This window comes from Cajanus cajan, chromosome 1 (assembly GCF_000230855.2).
Source record: "Cajanus cajan strain Asha chromosome 1, NIPB_CcT2T_4, whole genome shotgun sequence".
Classification (NCBI taxonomy): Eukaryota; Viridiplantae; Streptophyta; class Magnoliopsida; order Fabales; family Fabaceae; genus Cajanus; species Cajanus cajan.
This window is the reverse complement of record NC_138517.1, coordinates 36,038,514-36,052,715: the sequence shown is the minus strand read 5'-3', so window position 1 is coordinate 36,052,715 and position 14,202 is coordinate 36,038,514. Positions and strand designations below refer to the sequence as shown.

The following is a 14,202-nucleotide window of genomic DNA, read 5'->3' as shown; positions in this document are numbered from 1 at the left end:
AGTTAGGTTTCTTTTATGTACTTAAGTTTTCAAATCACTTTCCATTGAAAAATCTTAAGAAAATTTGTGTTACTTAAATTTTCAAGTGCTTAACCTACTTCTAGTGCACTATTTCTTGTGGATTCAAATTTAAAAAAAAAAGAGAGTATTAAGGCTGGAAAACAGAGTGAAATACAGAGCCTAAAGTGTTTCAAAAGATCAAAGAAAAGTGTACAAAAGAATCCAAAACAAAACCTAAAAAAACTAGTGCACTAGTTTCCTTGTTTTCACTTGAATTTTGACCTAATTTTGTAGTCTCGGTTTCTATAGCTTGGAATCATAAAAAAATTTGAAACAAAAGGCAAATACCTTCTCTGGAATCTTAATCTGAATATAGAAAAAGAAAGAATCAAAAAAAAAAATATAGAAAACAATTTAAAGTGAAAAAGCTGAGAGGTGTACATTGACAAAATTTCATTTGATTCCTTGATATTGTTTTGACTACTAGTTGTTTTATACTTATCCAATTGCTTTCAAATTTTTTTTGTTTTGTTCATCTACTCTAGTACCTATCTAGGAACCTTCCTAACTATGTGCTAGCTTTATTTGGAGTCTTAATTTTCAGTTTTACTTGTTGAACCTCTTTGAGTCTTGTCTTATACATATTACTCTTTACTTTGGTATAAGCTTTTCAAATTGTGCTTTTGTTGCTTGTCTTGTTTTCTTTCCTTAAGTTCCCTGTGCTGGAAGTGGCCTCAAATCCTTGCTTAAGGATCAAGCATTGCTCAACAAAGAGTAGGAAAAGTTTGGACACTAACATCACAAAATTTGACCTAATTTAGTGACCTAGCTTCTCCTAAACTTCCTTCACTTGAGTGATCATTTCTTTCACCTTGTGAGGCAGCCACCATTAATCTCTTTTGTTGTGTTTATTGTGCAGGTCCAGGCATCTCATTTGAAGGATTAGTGGCGGACTAAACACTTAAATAAGTGTTAGAAAAGTTCAACAACAAATCCGTCACTAATTGGTCACCAAAACCGCCATTTATTGCTTTCTAGGCTAGTTTAAATTTTGCAATCTCTCTTGTATTTGTAAACCAATTTGTAAAGCTTGGAGGGAGTATTAAGAAGCTGGTCAGGTATATCTAACTCCTTTGGTAGCTACTCTCGTGTAGTACTAGTGGAAGTGGCTTGGAAATTTCATATGTTTCAAGCTTCCACTTAGGATATCCGACTAGTTGCTTATCTTGTTTCCTTTAAGTTTCTTGTCCTTAATTGTTTTATTTTGCTTCCTTGAAACATCTAGAATTGTGTAGTTTTAATTGCTCACGTTTAGTTTAGTCTCAAAAACAAACAAATTATGAAAAACATACAAAATTTTTGTGAAAAGTTTTGGGGAATTGGAAGTACCACAAAGGAGTTTAGTGATTTCCACTTGAAAAGGCTTGGTTATTAAGTGGCTCTTTGTAGCTCACCTCCCTTGATAGTGCAACTTGTACACTTAGACTTCCAAGTGCTATTTTCATTCCTAGAAAATTACAAAAACATTTTATAACTTTTTGCATAGCATATAAATTCTTATTGCTTAATCATGAGTCATCATTCTCAAAGTAGTAGTGACTTTGAAACTCCTAAAAGTTTTAAAAGAATTATCAAGGAGGTTGAAGCACTAAAACTTTGGAAGCATGAAGAGGTACTTCAAAAACAAAAAGAAAAGATTCAAAGAGAAGTACAACTTATTGCTTTAGAAGAAGAGATACAAAAGATTAAGCAACAAGAAGAAAAACTTTTGAAAAAAATCAATAAAAGTAAGAGTCAAAAAAGTTCTTCAAGGAGCTCAACCAAGAGTTCCAATGACTCTCAAAGCCAAGAGTATGATGGTAGTTTGAATATGGATGCATACTACCAACCTAAACCTAGGAGAGTCATTAAGGAACCCAAAAGTGAGGGAATCAAGGGTTGATCTCCCTTACTTCCGTGGAAAGGAAGATGTGGATGCCTACTTGGATTGGGAAATGAAAGTGGAGCAAATCTTCACTTGTCACCAAGTAGGTGAAGAAAGAAAAGTTTCCATAGCCACCTTAGCTTACCAAGGACAAGCTATGTATTGGTGGACATCCTTGGAAAGAGAGAGAAGACTTCACAATGTCCCTCCAATCACTTATTGGAATGAGTTGAGGAGTGCTATGAGAAGAAGGCACATACCTTCTTATTATAGTAGGGAGCTTATGGATAAGCTCCAAAGACTCCAACAAAAGAACATGAGTGTAGAGGAGTATAGACAGAAAATGGAGTTGTATCTCATGAGGGCTGGGATTAGGGAAGAAGAAAGATTGACCATTGCTAGATTTTTGAGTGGTCTAAATTTTGATATTAGAGATAGAGTTGAGTTACTCCCTTATAGGGACCTTGATGATTTGGTCCAACTTTGTATAAGGGTGGAACAACAAAATTTGAGAAAAAGTTCTTTTAAAGGTAAAACTCAATCTAGCTCATATATCAAGAATGACTACAAGAGGGAGGGTCAACATGACTCTTCTACAAATTCTAGTAAGGGTCAAGAAAAAGAAATAAAAAAAGAAAATGATAAAAATAAAAATATTGTCACTTCTAGTAGTAAAACTAGTGACATCAAATGCTTTAAATGTCTTGGGAGAGACCATATAGCTTCTCAATGTCCAACTAAAAAGGTCATGATTTTGAGAGGACAAGACATTTATAGTAGCGTTGATGAATCTAGTTCTGCCACTTCAAGTGATAGTGAGACTAGTCAGGAAGATCCTCAAATTGAAAAGCTATATCCTGTTGATGGTGATCTTCTTATGATCAAAAGGATTCTTGGAAGTCAACCTTGTCCCACTTCACTATCTCAAAAAGAGAACATCTTTCATACAAGATGTTTGGTTTCCAAAAGAACTTGTTCTCTCATTGTTGGTAGTGGTTCTTGTTCTAATTGTTGTAGTACAAGGTTGGTTAACAAGTTAGCCCTTACCACTATTCCTCACCCACACCCTTATAAACTTCATTGGCTCAATGAAGGTGAGGAATTGGAGGTGAATCAACAAGTGAAGGTCAAGTTTTCTATAGGGGATTATAAAGACAAAGTTTTATGTGATGTGATCCCTATGGAAGCTTGTCATATTTTGCTTGGTAGGCCATGGCAATTTGATAAACAAACTATATATGATGGCCTTACTAACAAAATAACCTTCACTCATAAAAAAAAAGGAAATTGTTTTTAATCCTTTAACACCGCCCCAAGTGTTTGAGGATCAAAAGCAAATGAAAAGAAAAAGAAATAAAGAAAGAAAAGAAGGAAAGAGTGTGGAAGAAGGGGATTCCACTAAAACCTTTGTGACCAAGGAGAGTTATTTTATGACTAAACAAGACTTGAAAAGAACTCTCTTTATTCATAAAAGTTTTGACTCTTATCCTAATGCTGCCACTAATCTTAAAGTTGAGAATGAGGAACAAAATAAATTTCAAACAAAGAATTCTCAACTTCAAGATATAGTGAAGAAGGAGTGGACTATTCCTAGTCTTACTTCTTATACTACTTCCTTGAAGGTGCACAAGGAAGGAAGTATTTCTTTGGATTTACTAAAGCACCCAATTTTTGGTTTACATTGTTCAGTAGATACAACTTGTAATAATCTATATTCTATGTTTGATCTTATGGGAAGTTCTTACTCTTTTGAACTTAATATGTTTCCTTCCCTACAAGATAAATATAGCTTATATGATTATGAGTATCTAGTAAACAATCAAATCCAAAATTGTTTAGGGCGTTTTCTAGTAGTTTTTTCTTTATATTTTAGGAAAAGCCTAGGTTACCATTTAGGGTACTTTAGGCAAGATATTGTAGTGTTTAAAAATCATTCTTTTCGTTGTCTTAGTCATAGTGTTATCACATTTTTAGGTTTTACTTCTAGGTTATGCTTAGGAGAGGAGCCTATTTCTCTTTTTAGAGAGTCTAATATTTTATCTTTCTTTGTTAGGTTAGATAGTAGGACTCCTCTTAGGATCCATGATCTTTTCTCTTACCATGTCATTTCTTATTCATTGCATGTTTTACATGTAGGTACTAATTTTTCTTCCATGCATCCTCTAGATTTGAGGACAAATCCTTTTCAAGAGAGAGGGGATGATGGAATCATACTTGGGAATGCAAGAGGTGACACACTCAAAGATCCAAGAGGAGTGGGTTAGACATGGAAGATTGGGCCTGTCAAGGCACAATGGGCCCTATGGGCTTGGAAGGCCCATACTTAGTTTCAACATGGGCCTAACTTGTTTTTAACATTCTTATTATATTTGTGTTAGCATAGTTTGAATATATTTTGGTCTTATATTTTGGACCACATAGAGTAGCATTTTAGGTTTTAGGCTTGTTGGGCCTAGTTTTGGGCTTCATGGGCCTTTGGGCTTTTGGTACCCAATATTGGGCTCATGTTCATTCTTGTAATTTTTCCTATTCATTGTATTTCCTTGACCATTGTATTTAGGTCATTAGTTTAGGATTTAAGGAGGATTACTTGTTTAATGGAAATAGGAAAAATTAGGTTTAATTTAGCATGCATTTAAGTTGCATTTTGAGTCACATGGATGGAGCCACCTTGGCTGAACATGTGTGACTCAAATTCAACCCTAAATGCACACTAAATCAGACCTAAATGCATTTAGTACCCATGGGATTCGGACTTACACATGTGGGTTAAGATTTGAATTCAAAATTTCAAATTTTGAATTCAAATCTTGGCGCCACATGTGAAGCTTTCACATTGGCGCCAAATGCTTCCTAATTTCGGTTGCTTAAATGGTTCCCTCCTCACACATTGTATTCACTTTTGATGAATAAGATTTCTGAAATGAATTTTCAGCCATCTTCAAGAGTCACCGAAGTTCTAAGAGAGAGCAAGAGAGAGTGCCTTCAAATCCCTTAGGAAACCCTAGTTCCTCCTCTTTGAAGTGAGCAATCTCTTGAGTGCTTGAGCTTGGATACTTCCTTCAAGGCTTAGGCCTTCCTTTCTACGAGTTCTCATCCTTCTTTGGTTCCTCAATCCGTGTTCAATCTCTCTTGAAGAAGATCCGTGCATAAGGAGAGCTAAGGAGAAGTTATCTTCCACTCCTCCTAACCTCTTCCATCACGACCACATAACCTCTACCTTAACCACAGGCTTGCACCTTCTACATTACCAAAAAATGGTTTGAACATTATTTGTAGCAATCTGTAGAGCTTTTGCATGTGAGGATGTGTATTGACATAAAACCATTTGTTGAGCCTCTTACCAAACTCAAATTTGTGTGTCGGGGATACTTTTTTCTTTTACAAATGCTCCTTCCAAGTTTTGAATTAATGAGGTACTTAAGCCCTTTCCTATGCAAATTTGTTCTGGTTTTTTCTTAATTATATCCTAATATATTAGTATAAATGAGGCAGAGTGGCAAAGTTGGTAGCCAAGAAGAGGACATGTAGTTTTGGCTACAAGGAGTTAAAAGTGTTGAGTACACATCATCTAAAGATCTCAACAAAAAGGAGTTTTTACAGATCCTAAAAAGATGGAAGTAATAGTTATTTGGTTAAGAAGGTTCTGAATATTCTTAGGTCTTACAAGATACTATTGTCGATTTATTGTGCATTGTTATTAAAAAATGACAAATTCCAGTGGAATGTAGAAGCTCAATCAACTTTTGACAACTTGAAGGAGATCAAGACTCCAACTTTGTTGTATTAGCTGAATATTGAACAGAGAATATGGAAAGTGGGCATATTAGATAGGACAAGGAAGAGGGAATAAATTTAGAAGACATTGTAATATAGAAAGAATCAGTTTTGACAGTTGGAGAGGTGTTGAGGATAGACAGTAGCTTCAACATTGTTCTGGTAGCTTACCCCTCCCATGTCACGACCCTCCATATGATTCTATAAAGAAGTACCCATAACTATATTATTTTCACTAGTTTCAAGGGACTCCATCAATCTGGATACACTATCAATTCCAGTATTTTGGATGCTGCGGTTGACGGTGGTTGTGAATGATATTGGATCACCTAGAATAAGGTTTTGTTTTGTTTTGCTCTGCATTGTGTCAGTGGAATGATAATTTTTAGTGAGACAAGGACATTTCATTTGAGAATAATGTGATGTTACCAATATATGCAAGGTTGAAAGTGTTATATCTTTTATTGAGTGGTTTGTTTTGAAGAATTCACTATTTAGATTGGCCCCATTCATAAATATTAATATTTTAGTTGTCAAAATTATAGTTGTGAGGAAGAAGTAGTTGTAGTGTTGGACTGTAAGTGCATAATGCTTGAATGTATGTGGATATATACACTATTGTCAGCCCCAAGAAAATTGATGAAGTTAACTTTATTAAAACCAATTTAAAACTGATTTATTTCTTAAAATCGGTTAAAAAATTGGTTTGGTTATGAAACTGGTTTTAAACTGGTTATAAACTTGTTTATTAAAGTAATTCAATTTTAAAATGATTTATTAAAGTAGTTCACATAATTTATAAACCAGTTCATTTTATTAAAATGGTGTGGTGCAGTTCGGTGCGGTTTTTTTAAAAAACCAAACCATGCACACCCTTATCCCCAAGGCTAACTCATTAAGAGAATCCTAAAGTTCTCATTGTTGGATAATTTGTGGACTGCCATAAACAATCGTTAACAACCATGACGACCTTTTTCTCCATGATACTCATATATGAACATATAAAGGAAAATGTTGTAAGATGAAAATATTCTAGAATTTCAAGTTGCACATGCACCAAATTCTCCTAGATTGACCTCTAGCATCTTGCATGAAATGACCATCAAAACTGCATCTCAATATTGTACAACCTGCCTATCTACCACTCAAATAGGTCTCTACTATAAAACACAAAAGATGATGCGTACTCATGTGAGATATCTTTTAACAACCCACAAAAGCCCTTGACATGGATTTCCCAACTGTTAAGTCAGACGAAGACGAAAACAATTCCTAGCAAAGTTTTGAATGAGACAAATATAATACATATTGTTATTACTAACAAGTGTGTTAGTGTTTCAGATATAAGTACAAGTAAACTGAAGAATAAAGAATGTATATCCATACCAGAATCAAGAGATATGAGCTAAGCCTTGGATAAAGGCTGAGCAAACGAAGGGGATACGTCAGACGAAGACACACAAAAAAAAAATAGAATGAACAACCAAAGTGAAGGGATAAAGCTAACAAAATGTTAGAAGAGGAGATCAAGCAATCAAACAAAATCAAGCTCAGCACAAGAAGAAAAATAATGAAGCCTCAAATGATACAAAACCATGGACGATGGGAAAAACCAAGGTTAAAGCACCCTAGACAGAGTTAAAGTACCTACAACAGCCAACTAGACGGAGACTCAAATACACAGACAAAGATCAAGAAATCTATATTACGTCTAAAGACACAACGAGACGAACTACCTAACATCCACACTTTCGAAAGAATACATAAAGACATCAAAATAGAAGAAAGAAGATAAGACAAATGGACGAACGCTTATCCACAAATCAAAATAGCCTGTGTTAGAACAAGTACACCTACCAGTCAGGAAAAGACAACACCTCTGCAGCAATAGTACCAAGAAAGTACAAAAGATATCAAGAAGTGTAGATTCAGCAAGCAAACATTAAATGCTAAGTCAGAAGCATTAAATATCACAATTTATGAAGATTGTACAAACTAGATGAAAGAATCAGATGATGAAGCAATCAAGCATAAGAACAAAGTCTACTATTACCAAAGTGAGACACTGAAGTATCAGACGAAGAAATAGTCAAGGCGAGACACGAACCAGTGAAGTCGAGACAGATGAAGCAAATGACATTGAAAATCAAGTGTCAAGAGAAGAATAGTTGGAATACAAATATGCGCCAGATGATCATAAAATACTCAGACAAAGATGTGTCTAGTACAACTATCCTAAAGTGCAAATCAGACGAGGCATATGTCTAAGGTCAAAAGAAAGTCAATTATGCATCAGACGAAGGACAACAATGACTGAGAGACACCCTAGATGGAAACAATGGTTGACTATTCACGTTGTTAATCAGACCAAAGGAAAGTCAAAGCACTAAACTCGGACGCTGAAGCAAAAGTCAAGATTGAAATGTACAAGACCAACAGACGAAGATAAAGACTCCCATGCAAGAAAATAAAGAATTACGTCTCAAGAAACAAGCCAAGATATCGTCTACGAACACACCAAAGCTTTCAACGTAAAACACGTATGTAGGGACAAAGGAGAAGAGAAGCACGCAAAAGTAGAGCATGCATGTGTCAGAAAAAGTACATGACTTTTTCAGAAAAGGACAACGGCTATATCGCTGCACGGCCAGAAAAATACAAACAATTTCTGGGTCTCAGATAAAGTCAAATACTACAGCAACAAGACAGAGAAGAATACACACAATGTCTAAGAATATGAAGCAACATTTAATGCAAGGCCAAATGCATTAAATGAAAGGATCAAACTAGTCATGAACGACTATATTAGCTTCAACGGACATATGCAATAGGCAAATTTTACAAGCCTATAAATATGCAACAACATCAAACTAAAAGAGAAGAGGCAAAAAGCAACGAAAAAATGATTATATGCCTTGCCCTAGGCTCGTGGATTAAAAGAAAAAGAGTGATATCAAGCCCATGAGACAAAGACCAGAGATGAGCCTACATAGTCATATGTACAATGTAATATTGTAATTTTATCTCTGTAGACTAAGGTGTTTGAAATGTCAATGATGGACTAAACCTTAGTGAGTGTTGTAAACCTTTGTATCCTCTCCATGAGAGTAACCCAAACACTCAAATACAAGTCTCTGTTAAACTAAGGTAGCAAAACTTAGTGAGTGTAAGAAATTCCCAATCCTCTCTGTGAGAGTAACCCAAAACACTCGAACCTGACTATACAATTGTCAACATTGCAAAGCCTGAAGAGGCTAGGAAAAGAATACTTGTAAAGCCCGGAGGGGCTTGTCAAAGAATACTCACTGCTAGCCAGAAGTGGCTGAGAAGAAAATACTAGTGTTGGTGAGTGAAGCCGACGGGCCAGAAGTGGTCGAGAATACTTGGAGAACCAGAAGTGGTTCAAGAATACTAGCGTTGGTGAGTGAAGCTGACGGGCCAGGAGTGGTCGAAAATACTTAGGGCTAGGAGTGGTTGAGAATACTCAAGATCAGGAGTGGTCGAGAATACTCAAGTCTAGGAGTGGACGATAATACTAAATGTACTTCATTTTATATCTAGTGGAACCCTTCAAGTTGAAGGAGACTGGACGTAGCTCAGTTGAGTGAACCAGTATAAAATGATTGCATTCCTTTACTTATTTAGACGCAAATCTTCCTTATTGATGAAACTTTTGTGAAAGACTTCGTCCAATATTTATATATCTTTAAAACAACTTTTAGACGAAGACGCTAACTTTGCTTGACAGACTTATTACACTGAAAGTTTCATCTACTACTTATCCTTAAACGAAACCATTTTGAAAGTGAAAATGTAAGAACTTCAATTAATATCTTTACAAAACATTTTTCCTAGTGGATGATAAATCCTTTAGACGCATTGATAGTAAGTTAAGCAAGCTCTACACAATCGTCTAATATTCAAAAGTGCAGTGGACGGAGAGTACTACTCTTGCGAAAAAGTTTTAAAAATACCTATGTTCATACACACACATATTCAACCCCCTTCTATGTGTTTTTCCGCTAACCTCACCAACAATTCCATATTTCAATATTCATTGTAAAACCTTTGTCAAAGTTGTTTATATAAGGCCATCCCTAGTCTCTATAATAGAGTCTTGTCCACAAATGTTCATCTCCTCCTCATCAGATTGGGATAGAGTTGTGACCTACACCCTTTTATAACTCTAAGGTTGACCCTGAATCATGGATCCTCCATCCTCTCATAACTGGCATATCAACCAGATCATACCATAGTTTGCCTCCAAGCTCTTTTTTCCATCTGACACATGTGTCGCAACATATCTTCATTCACTTTCTTCTATTTTTGTTGAGTGACAAACTCTCGTACATGTAGCTCTTGATCTTCAACTTTAGATTATGCCCTATGATTAGCATGCTTGTTCATAGGGTTATAGTGCAGTTTTGTCATCGACATGGATTCTCAGTATAGTGATTTGGAGGGTCATCCTCCTTTGTCAAAACACTCTTTTCACCCAATAAAAACCCTATAAGAAGTGTTGGCTAAGGTTGGACTAAGCTCCTCGGCTAGATTGTCCAAGGACCTAAGGCTACAAGGAGGAAATCTCAAGGTGAACTTTGGAGAAGTTCCTCACAAGAATGACTTTGGCTAGGAGAGAATTTAGAAGTATAAACTCTCATATAATGCTCAAAGTGAGGCCAAGTATACAGATGGAAGAAATATATAGGCCAAGATAGAGTATCAAGGAAGCTAAACTAACCTAGGGTTTAAACATAACCATGATATGGTTAGTTTAAACTCTAGGCACCAAATTTGAATTTGAAGATTCAAATTTGGACACTTAGCCTATATTCCCAAATCTCCCCGTGTGTTATCATGTGAGATTTACATTTTAATGTGATTTGATTCACATTTGAGGTGATTTTGGACATGCCATGTGTACCTCCCCACATGACCAGTCACATGGTGTCAAATTTTCCCTAAATGTGAATCTAAGTCACATAAAATGTAAATTCACATGCATATGCCATTCTCATCATTTATGTGGCTAAAATACAAGGCCTAAAATAAACCTTAAACTACTTGGCCAAAATACAAGACCCACAAAATAAATACAAGCCTATATAGGCCCAAAACTCTAATCTACATGGACTTCAATGTACAACCTAACTAAAAATTACCATGGGCTTTATTTCCCCTATATTAGCCCACTCCTCTTCAAGTCTCCTAACCATTGCCCTAATAATTGGATCCTTGATTCACGAGTCTCCATCATCTCCTCTCTCGAAGAGGATTTGATCTCAAATTCATAGACTCTTCCTTCTCATGAAAATGTTTAACGCCATTTCTCCAATTGATATCTGTCTTGTTTTCAAAATTTTAAATTCTATAATAAGTGTTTTAAAATATTTTTTTAATGTAACATTTCCAAATACAATTTTAAATGCCCGTCTTGTTTCCAAAATTTTAATTTCTATAATAAATGTTTTAAAATATTTTTTTTATATAACATTTCAAAACACAAATTTAACATTATGCAATTATTATTCGAAACACATTTAATATTTTAAAATAAATATATTTTTAAAACTCTCAAAATAGATATTCCAGAACACATTCAACATCATGATTTCAGAGTAATCGGATGTTCCAAAGTTTTTTTTTTAAAAAAGCAATGATAATTTCAAAACTAAAAAAACAGAAGGAGGTGCATGAAATAATTTGATGGTTGCAGGAAGAAAATAGTGAAGGGGAAGTGATCCAGTGAGGCCCAATAGCGGGAAAGAATAAATGTGAGGCGCTGAAGGGTGGGTGGCGCGGTGAAGATGGGAACGAAGGAGGAAGTGGTCGAAATAGAGACGCTCGAGAAGAGTCTGTTGCAGGAGAATGAGCCAGACCACGACGAAGCCGTCCTCTATGCGGCGTCGTTTCGAGAGATGGAAAACAATTTCGTCAAGTACCAAACGGTGCAGTGGCTGCTTTACTCGCTCTTGCTTCTTTTGGCATGGGGCATTGGCTTACTCATGTTGATTTACGTTCCTCTCAGAAGGTTCATTCTTCGCAAGGATATTCGTTCCAGAACCCTCTATCTCACTCCTAACGCTATTGTTTACAAGGCAATTCATCTTCCATTTTTTTTAATTTCTTTTTTGGGGAATTCATTTCACAAATTATTACCCTTTTTTTGTTGTTGTTGTTGTTGTTGTTGTGTAGCTCAGGTTACGAGGCCCGTGCCCTTTCCGTGTTTTGGAGTGCTCAAGAAAGAGAAGCACGTTTTGTTGCACTCTGTGGCCGATGTTGTCGTTGAACAAGGTTGGGTTTTTGTAATTTTCTTGTGTGTTCTTCTGCTTTGGGTTCGCAAATGGGATAGTGTTGGATTTCATTAACGGTTAGGGTTCATTTGATTTGTTTAAATTCGTGCTAGTAGACAGGATAAAGCAATTATTTTGTTGTTCATTTGTACAAACATCATAAAACATGAGAAACAATTGTGTTTTTGGATGTTTCATTTTATGTTTTTAAGCCTCCCAGGGTCTAGCAATTGTTCTATTGGTTTCGATTTTTGGTACCTGATTGATTATGTGTATTTTCGTAGGATACTTGCAATCACTTTTTGGTGTCTATTCTCTTAGAATTGAAAACGTTGGAGTGAGAAGGCCACCCAGTGATGATGTTAAGATCCAGGGTGTTGCAAATCCAAATGCTTTCAGAAAGGTTTCCTTCTTTTTTACACATGCAAAAACAAAAGCTGTCATAGGAAATTTCATTTCACTGTTTTCTTGTTCTGAATCAAGTATGGGTTATTGTGGAACTTCTCTTTTGCTTTGCTTCCATTTTTTACAGGCTGTTATGATGCGTCTATCGAACATGAGAAATGAGATTTTTTCAAGACAGGCTTCTACACTAGAAGATGTTCCACATAATCTGATGGTGAGTCATTCACCATGTAGTGCTATATGGGTTGGGAATAAATCTTTTTACATTTTCATCTTCTTTGTATGTCTTTTTGCTTCAGGGTGAGTGGGTGACCAATAATTTGACATTTACCTGATAAACTTTTGTATTGCTTAGAGCTCTCTTTGTTCATGTTGCTTGATAATTGTCTCTATCTCTCTTACCAGTCATTGTTTTCTGTAACTTTTAGATGTCTCCATCAAAGTCATTGAAACACGATTCTACTCCTTCTGGGGAGCAGCTACTAATGCAGAAACTAGACGAAGTTGGAAGCTCTGTCAAGGTAGGAAGTAAACATCAGATATATGGGATTGTTTAAATAAACTTCTTCATTAGCACTTTTAGGGAAAGATATAATAAGAAAAAATAAAATAAACTTTTCTGAGCTAAAATTAACTTATGAATAAACTTATTTTTAATTTATGCAAAAGCTAGTTTTTACTAAAAGAAAAACTTATTTCATTTTTTTTTTCTCTTAGAAGTGTTTATGAAAATGTTTATTTGAACGTGCTCATAGTATTGTTATTTAACAAGAAAGGAGAAAAGAAAAAAGATTTAGATGTACAATTTTGGCGTTGGTTTTATTCTTTTGGCTAATTACTACGGTATGTTGTTTACTGCAGAGACTACAATCGTTATTTGAGGAGCAACAATCTCAAACAACAGAATCCATAGATTGAGGTTGGTGAATTTGATGCAAAAGTAAAATTCCTATAACCTGTTTTTCTACTGTTCTTCATGTTGCCTTTTCTCTTTATTAAACATTGCTATCTGCGTTTCTCATAAATACTTTATTGGATTATTCAGTGCAGTTGTGCATTAGCTTATGCATTATATGCCAACACAAATGAATTAGTTTGTTTACACCATCATTACATAATGGATTTGCTCTTGCATTTATGTTCTAGGTATTAAAGAGACTCATGTAGCTAGAGGAAACTTGGTACCTAGATTTAAATCAAAACCAATTTTCAAGCAAAAGAGCGTTGGAATTTTTTTCCAGAGACGTCGGAGGTTTGGATGCATGATGCAGGGAGTATGGTAAATAACAATCAATAATTCTTCCAGGGAAGTTCAGATTACAGCCCCTAGAAGTGCATGTTGACACCACCTGCAATATTGTGAGCTATTCACTGTGTTAGTTTGTATCCTGTAGAGCTTAAGCGCGCTTTGTTTTTCTGATTTTATCGGAAAAATTGTACATCTTGATCGATATGTAGCTTGAACATGACATGAATACATTTCAAACTATGTGATGTATAAGTATTGTTGATTATTTATGTTGTTAACTTGTTATCCTTTCACCTCAAAAAAAAAAAAAAAAAACTTGTTATCCTTTTTTTTCTGTGTGTTTTTACCATGTAATACAGGGGGTGAGAAGCTCTTTGGTGTTAGTACAAGTAATATCATTACTCGCCTAAATGAAAGATCTTGAAGTTGTGGATATTAAAATGAACTTATATTTTATATTAGAATATTTTTTTGGAAAATTTCTTTTATATGAGAATTTTTTGAAATTTTTAAATTTTTTTTATATAATTTGTTTTTTATTTATCATTATTATT

At 35.1% G+C, this 14,202-nt stretch overlaps 1 protein-coding gene across 1 annotated transcript; it reads left to right on the top strand.

Moving 5' to 3' along the window:
- Window positions 1-11,462: 11,462 nt before the first annotated feature.
- On the top strand, window positions 11,463-13,926 carry LOC109792396 (uncharacterized). Its single transcript, XM_020351804.3, has 7 exons — window positions 11,463-11,799; window positions 11,902-11,995; window positions 12,279-12,397; window positions 12,527-12,613; window positions 12,828-12,920; window positions 13,261-13,318; window positions 13,546-13,926. Exons 1-6 carry the CDS (start codon window positions 11,509-11,511, stop codon window positions 13,315-13,317), a joined length of 741 nt encoding a protein of 246 aa, XP_020207393.1. The 5' UTR covers window positions 11,463-11,508; the 3' UTR covers window position 13,318; window positions 13,546-13,926.
- Window positions 13,927-14,202: the final 276 nt, after the last annotated feature.